We start from the raw sequence: 22,755 nt of genomic DNA, 5'->3' as shown, positions 1-22,755 counted from the left end.
TAATATCCTGATATCCATTTAAAATATTAAAATATCCATTTTAACCCAAAGAAACATCCCAATACTACCAATTTAAAGCAAAGACTTTTGGAGAATGATATTTAGGGATAAAAGCTCATTAAAAAAAAAAAGCTGAGTCAGGAAAATTGGCCATCACTGCTCAACTCAGCCTCTAAGAATTTAGATAGTCATCTCTTCAATGGACTAGGATTACAAATGCTACCTATGTTTTGTTTAAGTACTTACTGTTAAAGTTTGTTAAAAAGTCAGGCCTACACTGCTAGTTCTCAATGACACAGTCACATGTTTAATTTTCTTCTTTCTAAAAGGTTTTCATGACTAAGATATTCTAATACCCAAGTCTTTGGGTGCCAAGGGTGAGAGGACAGAAAAAAAGAAAAACTCAACTCTCCTCAGAGCCATAGAGATATAATTTTTCCCCTTCTAAAGGTACTAGAGCCACCTTAACGTAGCTATCAAAATTCTCACTTAACCCAAGGATAAATTCAAGGTTACCCGATCTAGTACACTATTTGCTATATACTTAGCTCTTCCATTCAGGGATTTGACTTACCAAGGAAACTCAGGTGATAACTTCCCTTCAAGGACTACAGGCCTGCTATAGACACTGGGTCTTCCAGCATATCAGAAAACAGGGAGCTTGATGCAGGCTGGAGGGAGGGAGTCCTAACAGAAGAGAATTTAAGCTGGCCTTGAAGGACATGAAGGATTTTGACAAGAAAAGAGAAGAGGACATCCCAAGCAATAGAAGGAGAAGGAACAAAAGAAAAAGAAGTGATAGGCATTATGGAAACCTATATGGAGAGGTAGAGATAGCCAAATATGAAGCAGTTACTTGGGATCAAAATAAGGAAAGAGGTTCTAATGGAGGAAAAAAACACAAGCTCCTTAAAGTCAAACACATACTTGTGTTCACAAGCTCTCATGCCAGAACTTCATGTGTGAGTTTTTCAACCAGACTTTAAGCTGGATTTAAACACAGGCTGCTCCCACCCAAGAATAGGGGGGGAAAAAAAAAAAACCTTCCCCCAAAATATGTCTTCAGTGGAAAATCTAAATAATTTTATTTTTACTTAACATACCTTTTAAAGAGTTTATTCTTTTATTAAACTGTATACACAAGTAAAAAAAGACTTGTAGGCCAAGTTGTGCACTAAGCAGAAAACCCGGGTATTTACTCTTAATCTCTCACCTTCTGTTGAAATCAACCTGGATGGAATGATCAATTACAAGATCAGCAGGACAGATGGGGTTTATTTTCTCTGGATCTCCTCCTAACTTTTTCACAGCATTACGCATTGCAGCAAAGTCAACCACAGCTGGTACACCCCTACGAAAAGACAGAAAGAATGAGGCAGAAAATAAATCTCGTCATTGGATTTTTTAGTTTTTGCCTCCACTGATCATGTTGGCAATGGGTGGCTTAAAAGAGGAAAGTATTTAAACACATTTCCTTGAACAGAAATCACATCGATGGAAAGAACCCTGACACAGTGGTATCTTTATATGTAATTCTGTCAACTGTATTAAATTTAACAACGACTATAGTCTGAATAGAACCCTGGTGGTGCAGTGATTAAGAGCTTGGCTGGTAATCAAAAGGTTGGCAGTTCGAATTCACCAGCTGCTCCATGGAAACCCTATGGGGCAGTTCTACTCTGTCCTGTAGGGTTGCTGTGAGTCGGAATTGACTTGACGGCAACAAGTTTGGTTTTTATACTTCAAACAGACAAACTATGGGAAAGCTGGCACTCTGGAAATTTTACTGATGTGATTGCTTTCCATTCATAAGGTGGATTGACAAAGACCTGGAGAAGATATACATGGGTCACAACTTCAACTTCAGACCAAACTTAAAGGAATGATTATAATTCAAAAAGTAGGCTGTGAATCAAATTTATATTAAAGCAATCCTTTTTTCTTTGAGTACATAATTTGGGTGATCTTACTCCAGAAAAATAAAATTTGGTGTCTAGAAGAAATGCAATAACATCATTTAAAAATCGAAAAGTTGTGTCTCAAAACAGAGGCCACGATGGGGAGAAGGATTCCTGAGAACAGGAGGCAGCGTGCTGAGGCTTAACCGTAACAGGTTAGACCATGTGAACTGCGTGTTCAGTGTTCCAAGGACAGCTGCTCGATACCTGGTTCCATGGGTGACAGAGCATGGGGAGAAAAGATTCCAAGATTGTGCCACTTTATGCTATCTCCTTCACCTTTCCCTAGGATATTCACGATGAGGATCTTCAAGACCAAAGATAATGACCCTTGCCAATGGAAAAGAGGGTTCAGCGTACATCTCAGTTTGCCTGAGACAACCTTGGTTTACTTCTTCTGCCCACACGTAATGACCCCGTTTTGTTTTTGTGTCTGGATATTGGATAATAAATTATATGTTCAACCTGGTTTAAAAAAATAAATAAAAAACTTTCTTTAAAGGTATTCTGAAGGAGGCAGACAAGAGGAAAGTGAAGTGACATAAGACTCACGTAAAGTCCTGCAGGATGACACGGGCTGGCTTAAATGGCACTTCTATGTTTTTATGCTGCATGACATTCCAATTTAGGATATTTTCAATGTCATTTTTCTTCACCAAAAACTCATCACAGTTCCGAATAGCTGCTTCCAGGAGAACTCTGATAGAAAATGGTAAGCGTCCTAGGAGTAAAAGAGAAAACGTAACAAAACAAACATCATAAGAAACGTTATTATAAGAGGTCTCTTTAAAGCCAATCTCTGTATAAACTTGATGCAAGGCATCAGGTTCTTGTTTCAACAGGGAAAGAGGGTAAAGTTTAAAGTGATCAACAGGATATATGGCTATTGAATAGGCTTAAGAGATGTTCAGTAATAGAAAATACCCACAGACCAGAAAAAATATAACATTCCATTTTATTCTTTCACATTACATGATTGCCTTGCCTTTGATTCCCAAAACTGAAAATTTCCCTTAAGTCTGTCTGGATTTTTACTGTATTGAGTTAGCAAACACAGACACACACACACACCCCCTTACATCTCTTATGAAAACTAGTCTTCAAGAAATGAGAAAATAACCTCTTCACAGTTATTTTAATTAAGATCAAAGTATAGGTACATATATCTTTCAAAGGAAATAAGACCCTAAACATCATGTAGCATGGCCACAGTAACTGATGGGCAGACTTTTCAGGGTAAAACAATGGTAATTCATAAGAAAATTGATTGACTTGTTTATAAAATAAAAGTTCCATTATGATGTAAAGAAAATATTCACTAGTATTATCCAGAAATATTAACTGGAAAAGACAGCGTACAAAGGTAGAAAAAGCACAGGATTTGGAATCATAAGACTTGTGTCCTTATCCTCTTCCACTACCCGTATGCTTGTTATCTGAACGCATCATTGACCCTCTCTGGGCCTCAGCTTCCTCAGGAATTCTTACATTTTATATCAAGACTACATATGGTTACTTAGATTAAATAACATAATCTATAAATGCAAACACTTTATATACTGTTGAGTATTATATAAATATTGAATATATATATAATCAATATTATCTACTTAAAAATGAGCAGTGTAAGAAAGGTATGTGTGTGAATCTGTGTTTGTTTGCTTAATCCATAAACATACAGCTGTTCTCTGGCATAGCTCAAAAACCAGGTCTCCTGATTTCGAAGCCTGTGCTCAGTCTTCATATAAAAATTCTGTGTTTCTACTTACTCTCTTCCATCTCCCCTAGAGGCTAATTAATTACATTGCTTAATTACAATGTAAACGAGATTCTAAGTGATGTCAGGGACAATTACATCACAGAGTCATGCACCTACCATATCTTGAATCCTTCAATTTATTCAAATTGAAGAACTTCTTTCCTGGTTGTGCAGGATCCAATGGCTCAGCAATGTGTATGAATGGGTTGCTCATGATTACTGATGGTCACGTGTCCCTAAAGAGGAAAGAAGAAATTTAATTTCTACTTTCAAAGCTGGACCTCATTTATAGTGGTGAGCACTTGCCCTCTTTAGCAATTATTCACTTAAATCTTGTGTCTGGGTATAAATTTATTCACTTAAACATTCACTTAAAGAAATCACTTGTTATCGTCCCAAAGCAGGGGGGAGGGAGGGGACAAATGAACACAAGATTGATATTCTTGGCAAACAAAATGAGCTTCTGTGAAGCTACTGTGAAAACCTTATTTGCCTGCCTCTTAAGAGAGTATAAAACCCCTAACTTCTTTTGCCTTGTTTCTACAACTTCCCAACATCTTGCCACTGTTAAGATGTTACTGTTGTTGTTAGTGGCCGTCGAGTCGACCATGACTCATGGAAGCCCCATACACAACAGAACAAAAAGCTGCCCTGTTCTGTGCCATCCCCATGATGGTTTGTGGATTGGACTGTTGTGATTCACAGGTTTTTCACTGGCCAATTTGGACGAAGAAGAGAAACAAAGAACGTATCGCATGGTATATCTTGAATATATGAAAAGACCTCTGAGCTGGACTCATGTCTTGCTTGGCAGGAGATAAGGAGTCCATAGCAGGTGACATTGCGCAATTATACAAAACTTGAACTTTGGAAGTGGGGACTCTTTAGAGCAGCCATTTTCTGGTACCCTATGAATTTCCTGTTTTAAGAGTCTCTGTGACATTTTTAATAAACTTGTACACCAGACACCTTCCTGGTTCATTTTTGCATACAGTGGCAACAGAGTGTTGACCACGGGGAATCTTTAAAGTACATTGTGGTGGCATAAAAGCCCAAACTCCCCAGACACGTTTGGAGGGTACCTTCCACCCCACTCTGAGAAAGACTTCTTATGTAACCTTTCACAGAGTAAAAACAAAAACAAAAAACCCTGCAGTTGAGTTGATTCTGACTCATAGAGCAGAACTGCTCCATTGGATCTCTAAGGCTGTTATCTTTATGGAAGCAGACTGCCACATCTTTCTCCCATGGAGTGGCTGGTGGGTTCGAACTGTTGACCTTTTGGTTAGCAGCCGAGCTCTTAACTACTGGGCCATCAGAGCTCCTTATTTTCATGGATTACATGTAGTGAATAACAGATAATATCCCTGGCCTTCACCACACAGATAAATAGTGATTTCTAAATAACTATATCACTTACAGCAAAACACACTGGATGAGAGTCAGAGGGATTAGTTGCTGGTCTTACCTCTTGGGCAAAAACCCTTTATTCAATCAATTCCCCAATATTCTTAATTTTAAGATAAATATGTTAAAAATATAAACATGTTAAGAAAGTAAAATTTTTTTCTGCTTAATCCAAAGGTTTTTATGAGTAAATAATATTTATTCAATGTATTTATGGGATGATATGGAATGATCAAAATATTACTGTAAAAAGAAAAAAGGCACCATATAGCCTTATCTCTATAGACAGGTCCTTATCTTCATCAAGGATACAAAGGGGACTAGCAGTCGTTCCTTTGTAGTTCCTTTAAGAGGGACAGGACCCTAGAATTTGAAACTGGAAAGAAGACTTAAGTTTTCACCGTATACCCTTTAGAGTTGTTTGCATTTTTAACTGTGTACACATATAACTTTAAAAAAACTAGTTAAAACCTTAAAAAAAACAAGATAATTGTACATCTATTCTGTCCAAAGTCCAGTACTAGTTTTGGGGAGAGGCAGCTGGTTGACAAGCAGCCCAGCCTTCCTGGAGTTACCAGCGCAGGAGGTGACAGGACAAGCCACAGACACCGATAACAGGCACAGGAGAGGGTAGGGACAAGAGAAGTGGCCTACTCAGCACCTCTTTGCTAGGAACCGCCTCTCTGTCTTAGTCTCACATGATTTTTTTAGGAGTTGCCATTTGGTGGTGATGGTGGCGGTGTGAAGGTATCTGATCCGATCTGGACCAATCAAACTCCTTCTCTAGAAATTCTGGAGCTGAAACTAAGGAAAGACTAGAAAGGACGCTGAAACATACTGTAACTGTGTTTATAAAAGTACCTACGGTAGACCATCTGCATTAGAATTACCTGGGGATTTTGCTAAACACACATTCCTGTGTTCCTACCCCTGAACTACTCCATCAGAATAGACTAGGGTGGGGGGCAGGGTAGAGGAATCACCATCATTAACCTCCTCGGTGGTTCTAACACATGCTCAGTTGAACAGTCATTGCTGGACACTGTGCAATGCCAGGCGAGCAGCTGACACTTAATCCAGGAGGCAGCATGTAAGGCATGTGAAAAAGGAGGGGCGTGTTTTAAAGTGAGATCACAGGCTAATTGCCTTCAGGGCTCAAGAAGGGAACCTACAGATGAAGCAGGCTTTACAGGCAGCCGGGGAATACCTGCCCATCTAAGGGGGCAGTGACCGCGAGCTGCATGCAGAAACACTGGCCCATTGTTGACAGCTCATCCAATTTTTCAAGTGAGGCTAATAATCTGGGTGTTTATATGAAATCTCTTAATTTACAAATGTTGGCAACTGATCTAATTTTCTAAACTACTGTGTGGATCTGCAGCATGACGGACAAAGCAAACATGCCTGTGGGCCCTATCTGACTAGCAGGCCACCAGTCTGCAACTTGTGCTGTGACTCTAACTGGCAGATGTGTCAGACTGGAGGGAGCGAGCTCCAGTAAGGATGCCACCAAAATGATGGGGATGAGAAACAGCCTGGGTAGGCAGATGGATAGAAATGGAAATGCAAGGGGTGGATGGATTAAAAGCTGAAGAGGCAAAATTTAGAGAAAATAGTTACTAAGTGAATGGGGAATAACAAAAGGGAAGAAGAAATCGAACTTAATTCCAGGTAAGGATGGCTGAAAAGTGTTAGGACTGCTTGGGGAGGGACGACTACAGCTTTGGTTTCTGAGCGGATGGAGGTGGAGTGTATAGAAGATGAAGTGCCACACAAATTCAAGGGATTTGTAACGAATTCCCACTAAATCAGGAGGAAAGTCAGGATGCATCTGTTAAAGAGGAAAAACCTATAAATGCACTGTAGAGTAAGAAACATGGTAGTTTGTATGTAGGAGGAGACGCAAATTGTACTTGCAGAAGTTAGGAGAGAAAGGAAGCAGTTACTACTTCAGAAGTAGCAGCACTTTCTTTAAACCCTGCAACACCTCCAAAAATAAAGCATATCATTACTCCAATTTTGCGAGTGAGCAAACTATAGCTCAGAGGGATGGAAAAACTTGCCCAAGGGCAAAATCCAGTAAAAGGCAGAGCTAGGTTTTGAACCCTGGCTCTTTCTACCACCCACACAGCCTTTGCCTCTCCAGGTGCAGCGACTCTCACTCTGAAGCTGAGGCTGGCTGGAGTCCACCAACTCCCAAGAGCTGGGGAGAGCCACAGGAAGAGTCCTGGGCCTGAACGCCTCCCACAAGAGACTCAGTTCTTGAGCGCTGGAGCTGTTGCTATTTCTTTCTGGGGTCACCCAGCAACTAGACTTGAGCCAGGCAATGTCCCATGCTCCCTGCCACTCTTTACCAAGCCATAGGTCAGCAGATACCAACAGCAGTATGTGTTCACAACACAAACTGGTTTGGCTTGGAAATTTGGGAAACCGTCCCTCCACACATGCCTGGGGGCTCTGGAAGTCAGAGCCACTCCAGTGGTTCCACCCACACTATCACTCTTCTCCCAAGTCTCCTCAGAGAAGTCTCAAGTGTTAGTAACCCCAAGAGAAGGCCAAAGCAACCACATTCCAAAGAGGGTGTGAGAGGCAAGATCTTGGCTTGGGAAAGGGTCCATATTCACAGGAGAATCTAGAAACTGTGAATGCTACCTGATCTGCTTTACTCTGGCCAGAGTCCCACCCCATCCCCAAACCCCGAGAATTACTACCAGTCCTGTGGACTCCAGTACTACCCCAGTACTGGGGTTTCTTCTAGGAACTCCAGCAACTGGCCAAGGAGCCCTGCCTACTTCTGACAGCAAGAAAAATCACAGACCCCACTGTTTCAATTCCTTTCTTTTCTTATCTCCCACCCCCCACTCAGCTGCTTCTGTTCTTGCCCCTTTTCCCTCTGCTTTATTTTATCTTCATGCAATACTAATCAAAAAGAAGGATGAACAAACACAGAGAGTAAAGGTGGATTTGGCGGGGGGGGGGGAGGGGGTGGAATGTTATCATACTTTTTGTCTTTCTTAGAAGAGGAAAATGTAAACCTAGATGGTAATATGTTCCTGCCTTTTCTGTTTCACAGAATAAGATGATACTGCAGTGGAGGCACAGGAAAAAAACAAAAAGAAAAAAAGGGGGGAGGGCAGAAGGGGGAAAGGAAAAGAAAACAAGAAAAAGGGAGAGAGGAAGGAATAGGCAACGATGGCTTTTAAGCAGCAATGTTGGGGTAATCATTCAGAACTTTATTTGTCCTTCCTAGGCCCTTGCTTTCAGGCAACTTAGGACTGCTGAACATCTGCCCCTGGCCACTGGATCAAGTAGGACATATGAACAGTTCTCACACAGAAATCAAAAAACAGACACCTGCACTGTGTCTGAAACCCTTCTCACCACCCCTAGCTTATGGTCTGCATGTCAAGATTAGTGTTTGGTGGAGAAAAATGTCTTTCAAAGCTAACTGCTTCCAAAGCTGTCCACCCCGAAATACCAGCTGGGTGACTTGTATAATGCCATGATTCTCAAAATACATTTTGTGGACGGGGAGGTGGGAGAGGAGTCCCAAACACCAGATTTTTAAAGCGAATCACTAAAAAATGCTGTATTAGGCACAGGCAGGTAGATCTGAGGTAAGACATCTAACAATGAGTCATGCTTCTGGTGAGAAGGTGGGGAGGAGGGGCAGAGCTGGGATTCTACCCAACTACATCCAGCCTTGCTGCCAACTTACCTTTGGCTTTCATTCAGGACATGTGCAAGTGACTTGGAGTGGTACCTTCACCTGTATACACTGCCAATAACCCATCACCACACCCTCCCCTAGGGACACGTTGGTCTTAGATGCCAAGGAGGCAGTGGGATTGATCACAGAAAGTGGTGCTTTCTGTACAGAACCTTAGAGAAACTGTAGCATTCCCCTAAAGGAGCCCTGGTGGCACAGTGGTTAAGTGCTCAGCTGCTAATTGTAAGGTCAGCGGTTTGAACCCACCAGCTGCTCTGCTGGAGAAAGATGTGGCAGTCTGCTTCCGTAAAGATTACAATCTTGGAAACCCTATGGGGCAGCTCTACTCTGTCATTTAGGCTCACTATGAGTTGGAATGGGTTGAGCATTCCCCTGATGAGGAAATAAAGGGCCCTGAAAAGAAAGCAACTTGCCTGGGGTCACATGACTTGTCAGTGGTAGAACCTGGAAGAAAATATGACCGATTTTTCCCCAAATGAAAAGCAAATCTCCCATGGGAAGGGGAGAGGTGGTATGGAGTCTAAAATTCTTCTTAAGTAGAGCTGAAAAAAGTCTACTTTTCATATCACAATCTTTGGTTACCGTTGTGTAGTTCTATAATAACTTAGCTGACCTTCCCATGTGGTTCAGAATTCCAGACAGCTGGGTTACAGCTAAACTTTGGGGAAACAACTTAAGGTTAACAATCTGTTTATTCTAAGAGAGGCAGAGGTGTAAGGGTAAATCAATTTTATCACTATAAATATGAAATATCCAATTCTTTACTCAGGTTCAATGTAAGAAATGTGAACACAAGACTCAACTTAAGTGATTTAAGTGAAATTAAAAAGTTACAGAATAATATGTATGCTATAATCCCATTTAAGTTGAAAAAGCTTCAAGACTGAGTATACATTCATTCATAAACACACACACACAACTGTATAAACAGAAAGATCTAGAATAAAGTTATCTCTAAGCAGAAGAATAAGTTGTATAAAGGAGAGCTTTATCTTTTCATGTTATATACCTCTGTATTATCCAATTCTATTTTCAATAAGCATGTGTTCATATACTGTTTGCTTTTTAAAAAAACTGGAGCAGTTATTTTAAATTTGTACATAAATACCTATGGAGGATATTTCATATAGGAAGAGACAGCATCTCTATAAAATAAGAACTTGATAGACATCTTCAGCAATGCCCTTTGAAAGGAATACAGAACAGTTCATAACGTTCCTAGGACTGCCAATAAATAGTTCTTTAATAATTTCTGATGAGGACTGATTTATAAGCAAATTTGTGACAATTACTTTAGATAAGCCCACTCTGCTCTCCAAAGTATGTCCTCCATTACCCACCAATGGAGTGAAATGGTTCTGAGGAGAACTCCTGAATGGTTTGTATTTATCTTTAGATAAACAACCCCATACTTCTTACAGGTCAAGAATACTAGTCCAACCTGGGTGGATCCCCTCGCAGGCCACCCCAGCTCCTTTTCCTCCCCCTCTAATGCCAGTAGGATACTCAACTAGTTGCTGAAACTACTTTCTTGGGTAGTGATAACCTTAAAAATATTACACTGTGAAATTGATGCTCATTGTAGAAAAATAAAAGAAAATGCAGGTTAACAAAAAGCAGCAGCATAAGTCATCTGTAATATCATGGTCTGAAGTTTCGTTTAACACCACATTTAAATACATTTGGATTTAAAAACATCCATCCGTCCACCTGCCTGCCCACCCATCCATTTTTTTTTAACCTTTTGCCAAGTTCAGAGATAAAAAACCAATGTTGGCATTTCTTTAATAGATAGTGAAGTTAAATATTTTTCCATCTATTTTCAGCCACCTGAATTTCCTCTTTTGTAAACTGCCTATCTGCCAGACAGGTCGAATTAAATGACACTAAGATAGCCTTTGGTGACCAAATGTTCTCATCTCTGTAGGGACTTGACTGAGCTATGACTGTGAATGAGACTCAGCCCTTTAACCCTGGAGAGGCTGGAGCTGCCCTTGGCCCCAATCTGGTCTTGAGACTTGCATTCTATAAGATTACCCTTTATATGGATGACAAAAAAAACCCCAAATCAGTTGTTGTCAAATGACAGGCAGCCTTAAAATCGGTTGTGCAAGCTGACCCCATGCTTGGGTGCACTGTAAGCCCAGTTGGTTACAGTAAGTAAGTAGCGCAGTGAACTTTGCTATCTGTAACCTTAGACTGAACCTGCAAGCCCAGGGAGCAATCCTGCCAATGGGTTTCATGGGTGAGCATGAGCAGAGTGTATGGGTAGTGCACTGCTAAGCCATTTACTCTTTCTGGAAAACCATCTCAGACATAAGTCAGCTAACAGCAAATGATTCAACACTGGCATCCAAGGGGAAAAGCACATGGTATGCTTATCATCACTGCCAGACTTGTAGAGATGCTTGGAACAGACAGCTATCCTTAGTTAAATGTCAATGATCAGATAAACTAAGATTCCCCTCTTATGAGTCTTTCTAGCCTCTGGAGTATATAAATGTATGACTTAGCGGTTTCTCCTGTTAGAGTTGAAACCTCTTGGGTTGCCTTACAAGAGCGGCAGAGCCATAGATATTAATGAGCACTACAAGCAAACATGGGACTTCCACACACCAACAGGACGGGGCACAGATGGAGAAGAGTAACCCTATGCAGCCAGGAATGGGGTGGAGAGAATACAGTCTAGGTGGTGGTTCTCACTCCCTTTGGTGGAGTGGAGGGATATCAGTTTCCAGGGGAGCTTATATTGTTTGAAAGAGCTTCCCGGTGATCAGTTGAGAATCGTTGCTGTATGGTCTGAAGTACACACAATACATCCTCCCAATCATTTATCTGGGATATCTAAAGACACATGTGAGTGGATTTTTTTTAATCTGTGCAAGCAACAGAAAGGGCTTTCTTCTCTATTTTCATGTGGTTTGCATCCACCGTTCTACCTCCATTCTCATACCTTCCTAAATACACTCATCCTGAGTTTCCATGGCTTTCAACTCCAGCGTAAAAAGTCATACGTTTCTAGGGTTTATTTCAGTTCACTATTAAGATTATTAATGCTAGGCTTGGAGGTGGGGTCAAGATGGAGGAATAGCCAGACGCTTCCTGAGATCCCTCTTAAAACAAAGACCCCAAAACACAAGTGAAATGATTATCTTTATGACAAGCTAGGAGTGATGAACATCAAAGGCAAGGTTAGAAAATGGACACAGTGGCAGGGGGAGGGAAAGATGGTTCGGAAGTGGAGAGGAATTGATCAGACCTGAATCTCTGGGATCCCTCAGGCACCATTACCAGGAGCGGCAAGGCGGGCTGGTAGTAGCATTCTGTCTGGCCAGCTGCCCTTTCCTCAGGGAGAAGCAGCCAGAGCACAGGCCACTCACACCTCGGGAACCAGAGAAGAATGGCAATCTCTGCAAAAGCTGAGTCTCACTCACATATATTTTACCACACCCCCATACCCCCAAGCTGGCTTCAGAGGCTGTTGATTTCCCTGGGCCTGAGATAAGCCCTGTTCAGCGCCCTGAGCCATCCTCCCAGCCTTGACATAGGAATAAATTCACAACTGGAGGAAAAGATAACTTGCCAGCTCCACTAACCCAGGGAGCTCAGGACAGAAGCGACTCCTGCCCAGGTATAAATGGTCCATGGACGTTGAATACCTTTCCTGTGTGGGCCTAGTTCAGAATAGGCCCTTGCTGACAGACTGCAACCATTTCAGCTGTGCGGTGAAGGGGCGAGTGTTTGACATTTGACACCACTTTGACTATTAAACAGAGTCCTCACCTACCCACATCAGGGGCCCAAGGACTGGTGGCTCCACTCAGGTCACACAGCCGCCTGCGACAGGGGTCCCAGGATAAGTGATACCTCCCGGTACTTACAACCAAAAGCACTGGATGCCCATGGTCCATCTGCAGACCCCATCCATGTTTACACTCTAGAGAACAGGGACACACTTTCCTCTCAAATACTTGGGGGACGGTTCTCAGCCCCCTCGCTTGTTGAGAACATGACCCCTGCTGCAACCAGATACCTGTACCTACACCAATCATCCCTGCCCCCCTAAGATTGTAAGGACAGAGCCTGTACCCTACACTTGATGATGAGCTACCTGGACAACTGAGGTGAATTCATACAAGAAAAGTGAATGGACTTCTAGACTGATACACCTGATAACAGCTCTAGCCATCTGGTGACGGGATGTGAGAGCTTCAAAGACAAAAATAATCAAGCTAGCTAACTCAAGCAACCCGTTTGAGCATATCAAAACAAAACAAAGCAATAAGCTAGGATACAGTAAGCAAACATAAAATAAACTAATGCAATAACTTATAGATGGCTTGGAGACAACAATCAATATCAAGTCACATAAAGAAACAGACAATAATTGCCTCAACAAGCTCTCAAAACAAAGAAGCAAGGGATCTTCTGGATGAAAGTGCAATCCTGGAACTACCGGATGCAGAGTTCAAAATATTAATATATAGAACTCTTGAAGACATCAGGAATGAGATTAGGAAGGAGATCAGGCAATACGCAGAACAAGCCAAGGAACACACAGATTAAGCAGCTGAAGAAATTAAAAAATTTATTCAAGAACATAATGAAAAATTTAATAAGCTGTAAGCATCCACAGAAAGACAGCAATGAGAAATTCAGAATATTAGTAATAATATTACAGAACTAGACAACTCAATACAAAGTCAGAGGAGTAGAACTGAGCAAGTAGAAGGCAGAACTGGTGAGCTTGAAGATAAAGCACTTGGCACCCATATATTTGAAGAAAAATCATATAAAAGAATTAAAAAAAATGAAGAAACCTTAAGAATCATGTGAGACTCTATCAAGAGAAATAACCTACAAGTGATTGGAGTACCAGAACAGGGAGGGATAACATAAAATACAGAGAAAATTGTTGAAGATTTGCTGGCAGAAAACTTCCCTGATATTGTGAAAGATGAGAAGATATCTATCCAAGATGCTTATCGAAATCCACGGAAGGTAGATTTTAAAAGAAAGTCACCAAGACATATCATAATCGAACTTGCCAAAACCAAATTAAGAGCAGCTAGTTTTTAGGGATAAATGAAAACTCACCTACAAAGGAGAGTCAATAAGAATAAGCTTGGACTACTTGGCAGAAACCATGCATGCAAGAAGGCAATGGGATGACTTATATAAAGCACTGAAGGAAAAAAATTGCCAGCCAAGACTCATATATCTAGCAAAACTGTCTCTCAAATATGAAGGTGAAATTAGGACATTTCCAGATAAACAGAAGTTTAGAGAATTCATAAAAACCAAAACAAAATTAAAAGAAATACTAAAGGGAGTTCTTTGGTTAAAAGATCAGTAATATCAAGTATCAACCCAAGACCAGAACACTAGACAGAGCAATCAGATAACGCAGACAGGAAAATCACAAAAACAAATCAAAATAAAAAAACGCTAAAACAGGGAAACAGCGATGTTATTCTGTAAAAGGAGACAACATTAAAACAAGAGGGATTAAAAAATGTAGTCATAGATTTTTCATATGAGGAGGAATACAAGGCAATATAAAGAAATAAAAGTTAGGTTTGAACTTAGAAAAACAGGGGTAAATATTAAGGTAACCACAAAGGAGACTAACAATCCTACTCATCAAAATAAAATACAAGAAAAAAGTAGAGACTCAGAAGATACAAAATCAACAACGAATAAGAGGAAAAGACAACATATAAAGATAAACTACTCAGCACAAAAAATTAAGTGGGAAAAAGAAACTTTCAACAACACACAAAAAAAGACATCAAAATGACAGCACTAAACTCATACCTGTCTATAATTACACTGAATCTAAATGGACTAAATGCACCAATAAACAGACAGAGAGTGGCCGAATGGATAAAAAAAACACGATCCGTCTATATGCTGCCTACAAGAGACACACCTTAGACTTAGAGACACAAACTAAAACTCAAAGCTAGCTCACTCAAGCGACCCAATTGGGATGGAAAAAAAATGTATCGAGCAAACCACAATCAAAAAAGAGCAGGAGTGGCTGTATTAACTTCCGACAAAATAGACTTTAAAGTTAAATCTACCACAAAGTACAAGGACAGACACTACATAATGATTAAAGGGACAATATACCAGGAGGATACAACCATATTAAATATTTATGCACCCAATGACAGGGCTGCAAGACACATAAAAACAAACTCTGACAGCACTGAAAAGTGAGATAGACACCTCCACAATTATAGGAGGAGACTTCAACATACCACTTTGGGTAAAGGACAGGACATCCAGAAAGAAGCTCAATAAATACACGGAAGATCTAAATGGTACAATCAACCAATTTGACCTCACAGACATATACAGAATGCTCCACCCAACAGTAGCCAAGTATACTTTCTTTTCTAGTGCACATGGAACATTCTCTAGAATAGACCACATATTAGGTCATAAAGCAAGCCTTAGCAGAATCCAAAACACTGAAATATTATAAAGCATCTCCTCTAACCATGAGGCCATAAAAGTAGAAGTCAACAACAGAGGAAGCAGAGAAAAGAAATCAAACACTTGGAAACTGAACAATATCTGGCTCAAAACCAACTGGGTTATAGAAGACACTAAGGATGGCATACAGGAATTCCTGTAATCCAGTGAGAACGAAAACACTTCCTATCAGAACTTTTGGGAACAACTAAAGCAGTGCTCAGAGGTCAATTTATATCAATAAACGCACACATACAAAAAGAAGGGCCCAAATCAAAGAATTATCCCTACAACCTGAACAAATAGAGAGCAGCAAAAGAAACCCGCAGGTACCAGAAGAAAGCAAATAATGAAAACTAGAGCAAAATTAAATGAAATAGAAAACAGAAAAACAACTGAAAGAGTTAACAAGACCAAAAGCTGGTTTTTTGAAAAAACCAACAAAATTGATAAATCATTGGCCAAATTGACAAAAGAAAAACAGGAGAGGAAGTAACCTGAATAAGAAATGAAATGAATGATATTAAAACAGACCCAACTGAAATTAAAAGAATCATATGAGAGTATTACAAAAAACTGTACTCTTAACAAATTTGAAAACCTAAAAGAAACTGATGAATTTCTAGAAACATACTACCTACCCAAACTAACACAAACAGAGGTAGAACAACTAAATAGACCCATAACAAAGGAAGAGATTGAAAAGGTAATCAAAAAAACTCCCAACAAAAAAAAAAAGCCCCGGTCCGGACAGCTTCACTGCAGAGTTCTACCAAACTATCAGAGAACAGTTAACACCACTACTACTAAAGGTATTTCAGAGCAAAGAAAAGGATGGAACACTCCCAAACTCATTCTATGAAGCCAGTATATCCCTGATACCAAAACCAAAGACACCACAAAAGAAGAAAATTACAAACCTATATCCCTCATGAGCTTAGATGCAAAAATCCTCAACAAAATTCTAGCCAATAGAATTCAACAACACATGAAAAAAATAATTCACCATGACCAAGTGGGACTCATACCAGGTATGCAGGGATAGTTCAACATAAGAAAAACAATTAATGGAATCCATCATATAAATAAAAGACAAGAACCACATGATTTCATCAATTGATGCAGAAAAGGCATTTGACAAAGTTCAACACCCATTCATGATAAAAACTCTCAGCAAAATAGGAATAGAAGGAAAACTCCTCAACACAATAAAGGGCATTTGTACAAAGCCAACAGCCAACATCATCCTAAATGGAGAGAGTTTGAAAGTATCACGTTTGAGATAGGGAACCAGACAAGGATGCTCTTTATCACCACTCTAATTCAACACTGTGCTGGAGGTCCTAGCCAGAGCAATTAGGCTAGATAAAGAAATAAAGGGCATCTAGACTGGTAAGGAAGAAGTAAAAATATCTCTATTTGCAGATGACATGATCTTATACACAGAAAACCCTAAAGAAACAAATAGAAGAGCTCAGCAGAGAATCAGGATACAAGATAAACATACAAAAATCAGTTGGATTACTCTACATCAACAAAAAGAACATCGAGGAGGAGATCACCAAATCAATATCATTTACAATAGTCCCCAAGGAGATAAAATACTTAGGAAGAAATCTTATCAGAGATGTAAAAGATATATACAAAGAAAACAAGACACTACTGCAAGAAACCAAAAGAGACCTACGTTAAGTGGAAAAACATACTTGGTCATGGATAGGAAGGCTTAACAATGTAAAAATGTCTATTCTACAAAAAGCCATCTATAGATTTAATGCAATTCCGATCCAAATTCCAACGACATTTTTTAATGAGATGGAGAAACAAATCACCCACTTCATATGGAAGGGAAAGAGGCCCCAGTTAAGTAAAGCATTACTAAAAAAGAAGAACAAAGTGGGAGGCTTCACTCTACCTGATTTTAGAACCTATTACACTGCCATAGTAGTCAAAACAGCCTGGTACTGGTAAAACAATAGATACACAGACCAAAAGAACAGAATTGGGAATCCAGATATAAATCCACCCACATATGAGCAGCTGATATTTGACAAAAGCCCAAAGTCAATTAAATGGGGAAAAGACAGTCTCTTTAACAAATGGTGCTGGCATATCTGGATATCCATCTGCAAAAAAATGAAACAAGACCCATACCTCACACCGTGCACAAAAACTAACTCAAGATGGATCAAAGACCTAAATATAAAATCTAAAATGATAAAGATCATGGAAGAAAAAATAGGGACAACGTTAGAAGCCCTAATACATGGCATAAACAGTATATAAAACATTACTAACAACGCAGAAGAAAAACTAGATAACTGGGAGCTCCTAAAAATCAAACACCTATGCTCACCCAAAGACTTCACCAAAAGAGTAGAAAGATTATTTATAGACTGGGAAGAAGTTTTTAGCTATGACACTCCTGATCAGCGCCTGATCTCTAAAATCTACACGAAATTGCAAAAACTCAACTACAAAAAGACAAATAACCCAACTAAAAAACGGGCAAAGGATATGAACAGGCACTTCACTAAAGAAGGCATTCAGGTAGCTAACATATATGAGGAAATGCTCACGATCATTAGCCATTAAAAAAAAAAAAGAGAAATCCAAATCAAAACTACAATAAGATTCTATCTCACTCCAACAAGGCTGTTATTAATCCAAAAAACACAAAATAATAAATGTTGGAGATGTTGTGGAGAGACTGGAACACTTATACACTGCTGGTGGGAATGTAAAATAGTACAAGCACTTTGGAAATCGATTTGGCACTTCCTCAAAAAACTAGAAATAGAATTACCATACCAAATACCCAGTGCCGTCGAGTCAATTCCGACTCACAGCGATCCTATAGGACAGAGTAGAACTGCCCCAGAGAGTTTCCAAGGAGTGCCCAACAGATTCGAACTGCCCACCCTTTGGTTAGCAGCCGTAGCGCTTAACCACTACACCACCAGGGTTTCCAGAACTACCATAGGATCCAGCAATCCCACTCCTTGGAATATATCCTAGAGAATTACGAGCCTTTACATGAACAGAGAGATGCACACCCATGTTCACTGCAGCACTGTTTACAACAGCAAAAAGTTGGAAGCAACCAAGGTGCCCATCAACAGATGAATGGATAAATAAATTATGGTACATTCACACAATGGAATACTACGCATCGATAAAGAACAATGATGAATCCGTGAAACATTTCATAACATGGAGGAATCTGGAAGGCATTATGCTGAGTGAAATTTGTCAGTTGCAAAAGGACAAATATTGTATAAGACTACTATTATAAGAACTTGAGAAATGGTTTAAACAGAGAAGAAAATATTCTTTGATGGTTACAAGAGGAGGGAGGGAGGGAGGGTGGGAGAGGGGTATTCACTAATTAGATAGTAGATAAGAACTACTTCAGGTGACGGGACAGACAACACACAATACAGCCGAGGTCAGCACAACTAAACTAAAAGCAAAGAAGTTCCCTGAATAAACTGAACGCTTCAAAGACCAGCATAGCAGAGGCGGGGATTTGGAGACCATGGTTTCAGGGGACATCTAAGTCAATTGGCATAATAAAATCTATTAAGAAAACATTCTGCATCCCACTTTGGAGAGTGGCTTCTGGAGTCTTAAACACAAGCAAGCGGCCATCTAAGACGCATCAATGGATCTCAAACCACCTGGAGCAAAGGAGAATGAAGAACACCAAAGATACAAGGTAATAACGAGCCCAAGGGACAGAAAGGACCACATAAACCAGAGACTGCATTGGACCCAGACCAGAAGAGCTAGATGGTGCCTGGCTACAACCAATGACTACTCTGACAGGGAGCGCAATGGAGAGCCTCTGAGGGAGGAGCAGGAGAGCAGTGGGATGCACACCTCAAATTCTTGTAAACAGACCAGATTTAATGGTCTGACTGAGAGTAGAAGGACCCCAGAAGTTATAGTACCCAGACCTTCTGTTAGCCCAAGACAGGAGCCATTGCCAAAGCCAACTCTTCAGAAAGGGATTGGACTGGGCTATGGGATAGAAAATGATGCCGGTAAAGAACGAGCTTCTTGGATGAAGTAGACACATGAGACTATGTTGGCTTCTCCTGTCTGGAGGGGAGATGAGAGAGCAGAGGGGGTCAGAAGCTGGCCAAATGGATAGGAAAATAGAGAGTCGAGGGAAGGAGTGTGCTGTCCCATTAGGGTCAGAGCAATTAGGAGTATATAGCAAGGTGTGTATAAATTTTTGTATGAGAGACCAACTTGATTTGTAAACTTTCACTTAAAGTACAAAAAAAAAAAAAAAAAGTAAGATTAGCTAGGTTTCATTTTTTTTCCATTTCAAGAGAAATTAATTGGTCCCACACCAAAACTGATGGTTGTGTATCTAAACATCATACTGCTTATAAGCAACTTTTTGTCGAAAGTGAGGTTCCAAGGATGCCTACGTATGTATAAACGACCCTGAGGTCAGAACCATTCAGGCAGCAAAATCACCATGGTATGTCAACTCGGCTCTTTCACAAAGCAGAGAGCTAGAATATTAGTTCTTTGCTTTATTTGATGTGGCTACATCTGGACTAACTAAATATCTCTAAATTCTCCCCAGGCTCAGGTCACCTATTTGATCCTCCTAGCTATTCATAAAAGTTATTTTAAAAGAATAAAACTCTTAAATGTGACACTTGTAATTTAAAGAAGCACAAACCAATTGCCCATTTTGGGAGAAAATGAAATAATAAAAACAAAATATTGGTGCTGAAGGTGGATGGTGGAGGAAGAAATGGTTTTATAACAATATAATCAAAGCCACTAACACATTTTTCTTGATTACTAATTATATGGAAGGTGCAGCGCAAGCTACAAAGATGAGTGAGACTCTGCCTTCTATATGAGAAGGCTTTGCCATCACGGAGTAACTTGCAAAAGTGTAAAAAAACAAAGTCTACTGCAGTTAAAATTTTAAATTATCAGTCTGTTTTCACTAGTTCTTCTGTCCCATTCTGAGACAGCTGACAAGAATGTTCCACATATACTGTTAGATTTTTTAAAAAGCTGTAACAGTTATTTTTAAATAAGTTTCATTCTGAGTAAGCCCAGCACCTTTCTATGCCTCAGTTTTTCAAACAGTAAAATAAGGCTGGCCGATGGTCTCAAAAGTCCGACTTAAGTGAAAAATTCTGATTCATTCATTCATTTGACAAATATTTTCAGTCTAATAAGCATAAGGAACTCTTTTAGGCACTGGGGATACTGCAGTGCCCAGAACTGTCAAAACCCCTGTCCTCAAGGTGCTTCCATTCTAGTGGAGGGAGACAGACTCTGAACAACTACATACACAAACAGAACGTCAGACGGTGATCAGCTCTGTGGTTGAGCCGGGGTGAGGGTGGTAGGGCGTGCGGGGGCTGTGCGGAGTGTAGGGCGGTCAGGGAAGAACTTATTAACATGGTGCTTGAGCACAGCCTTGGAGGAAGGGATGGAACAAGCTGTGTGTCATCTAGGGGAGTGGTAAGAACAGCTGCAAAGGCCCTGACGTAGGGGCACATTAGTTAGGTCTGAGGAAGGGCAGGGACACCATAACAGGGTGAGTAAGGGCAGAAAATGAGGAGAGGCGTGGGGGAGCGGCAGAGGCCAGACCCCGTGGGGGCTTTGTAGGCTACCATAGGCTTTGGATAAAAAAAAAAAACAAATAAAACATTAAACTAGTTGCCACTGACTCGATTTCACCTCATGGTGGCCCCATGAGTTGCAGAGTAGGACTGTGCTCCACTCGGTTTTCACGGCTGTGACCTTCTGGAAGCAGATCACCAGGTCGTTCTCCTGAAGCACCTTTGGTTGGGTTTAAAATGGCAACCTTTCAGTTAGTAGTCGAGCGCTTGTTTGTGCTACCCAGGAACTCCTGGGGGTTCTGAATAAAGACAAACTAAAGGTATTCGCCTACCTCTATACCTGGCTTAAATGATAGATTTCCAATGTCAGAAATTGTTAAAGTTTGATACAAAATTAACTCATTATATGAAAATATTAGATTCATTTAAAAAGTGCCTACTTCCTGAAATCTAACCCTTCTATTTCCCTGAACTTCATTATTAAGTAACACTAGAATTTTCAGTACGTATCATAAAAATGTTCATGACTCACTTGGCAGACGTGTACCACTGCTGAAAGCCCAGTGAGGATCTGGGGGCTAGGGCTAGGCTGCAGCAAAGTGCAACTGAGCCACCCTTGATCTTTAAGCTCCCCCAACTCTAGGCTCACTGGTCAAAACTGAGCTCAAAGTCACCGGCTATTCCTGAAAGACAAAAACTCACCTGACACATCCTTCAAGTTCATTTTAAACTAACAGCAGTGCGAAAATTCAAAAACACAGAAATATAGTGCTCATTTTTTTGGTGTCACTGTGGGCTAACATAAGCAGAGTTTCATAAAGTCTTGGTGAACTTCATAATTTACAATACCGAGGTCAGCTGAGAAAAGAAGTCACTGTGGGGTCAAAAAACATTTTTCTAGAAAGTAAAGAAAGAAGCAAGGCCAGGCACCCCTCAGAACCAGGCATCCTGAGCAGTCCTCCAGTCCTGACCTCGTCTTCCCTCATTACGGTCAGTCCTCAACCCTTTGGGTCCCTTGCCCTGCGGCTCCGCAGGCTCACCAGTAGGGCTTCAAAAATGACACCCGCAGAGACCGCAAAGAAGTCCTACTTCATCTAAGTCTTGGGAGGAAGGTGAATGAGGAGAGGGCAGGTACACGCATTTTTAAGAAGTGTTACAGAGCAGCTCTGCTTGCCGTCCCTTCTTGAACAACAACAACAAAAAAAACAAAGCTGCATTATTTCCTCAAGCTCTCACTTTGTAGATCTGTGGTAACGAACCTGTAGCTAGCTCAAACGTCAGGAATTAGACAGAAGGGATGTTACAAACAAAGGCCAGATGCATGGCTGCAAGAGGTCTTATAGTGCACCATTTATGAATTCACCAAGTTTTTAAGGCCATCGACTCCCACCCACCTCACAGACTTGATCTCACCGGGCCTCAGAGCTGCTTGGATTCAGAGTGACTCATGCTAATAAAGTTCCCAGAAGCTTGACAAAGAAGCCCACATAGTTACTGATTTTTCTCAAGAAATGGAGCAGCCAGGAGGACCGAATGCTCCTGTTTTCTGACCAGCACGCTCTTTTCCCAGAGCAGTGTATCAGGGTGTTTAGCAGCTAGATTTAGGAAGCCAGACTAAAGGCGTTGAGGGGAACTGACAAACTCGAGTCTGTTAGCCTCTAAAGCCCAGCTCTTAAGCAACTATGCTCTAGTCCCACCTCAGTGACCCACACAATAGTATGGCTTCTATATGCTACTGCCATTTCATTGGGTCAAAGATGTGACAAGTAGTATTGTAGCATTAGACTATGACACATCTGGTACCTGCGCCTC

General features: G+C 40.6%; 1 protein-coding gene across 1 annotated transcript in view; it reads right to left on the bottom strand.

The window, feature by feature from the left end:
* ACO1 (aconitase 1) overlaps positions 1–22,755 on the bottom strand; it is a 68,870-nt gene that overhangs the window by 31,236 nt on the left and 14,879 nt on the right. Inside the window, exons 2-4 of the mRNA XM_049896818.1 lie at positions 3,835–3,953; positions 2,511–2,679; positions 1,214–1,351 (exon numbers count right to left, since the gene is read on the bottom strand). Of these exons, the coding sequence (XP_049752775.1) occupies positions 1,214–1,351; positions 2,511–2,679; positions 3,835–3,931 (404 nt within the window). The 5' untranslated portion in view covers positions 3,932–3,953. The remainder of the gene's footprint in view (positions 1–1,213; positions 1,352–2,510; positions 2,680–3,834; positions 3,954–22,755) is intronic.

Source organism: Elephas maximus, chromosome 9 (assembly GCF_024166365.1).
Source record: "Elephas maximus indicus isolate mEleMax1 chromosome 9, mEleMax1 primary haplotype, whole genome shotgun sequence".
Taxonomy (NCBI): Eukaryota; Metazoa; Chordata; class Mammalia; order Proboscidea; family Elephantidae; genus Elephas; species Elephas maximus.
Note: the sequence above shows the minus strand (reverse complement) of the source record. Positions and strands in the feature narration are given on the sequence as shown.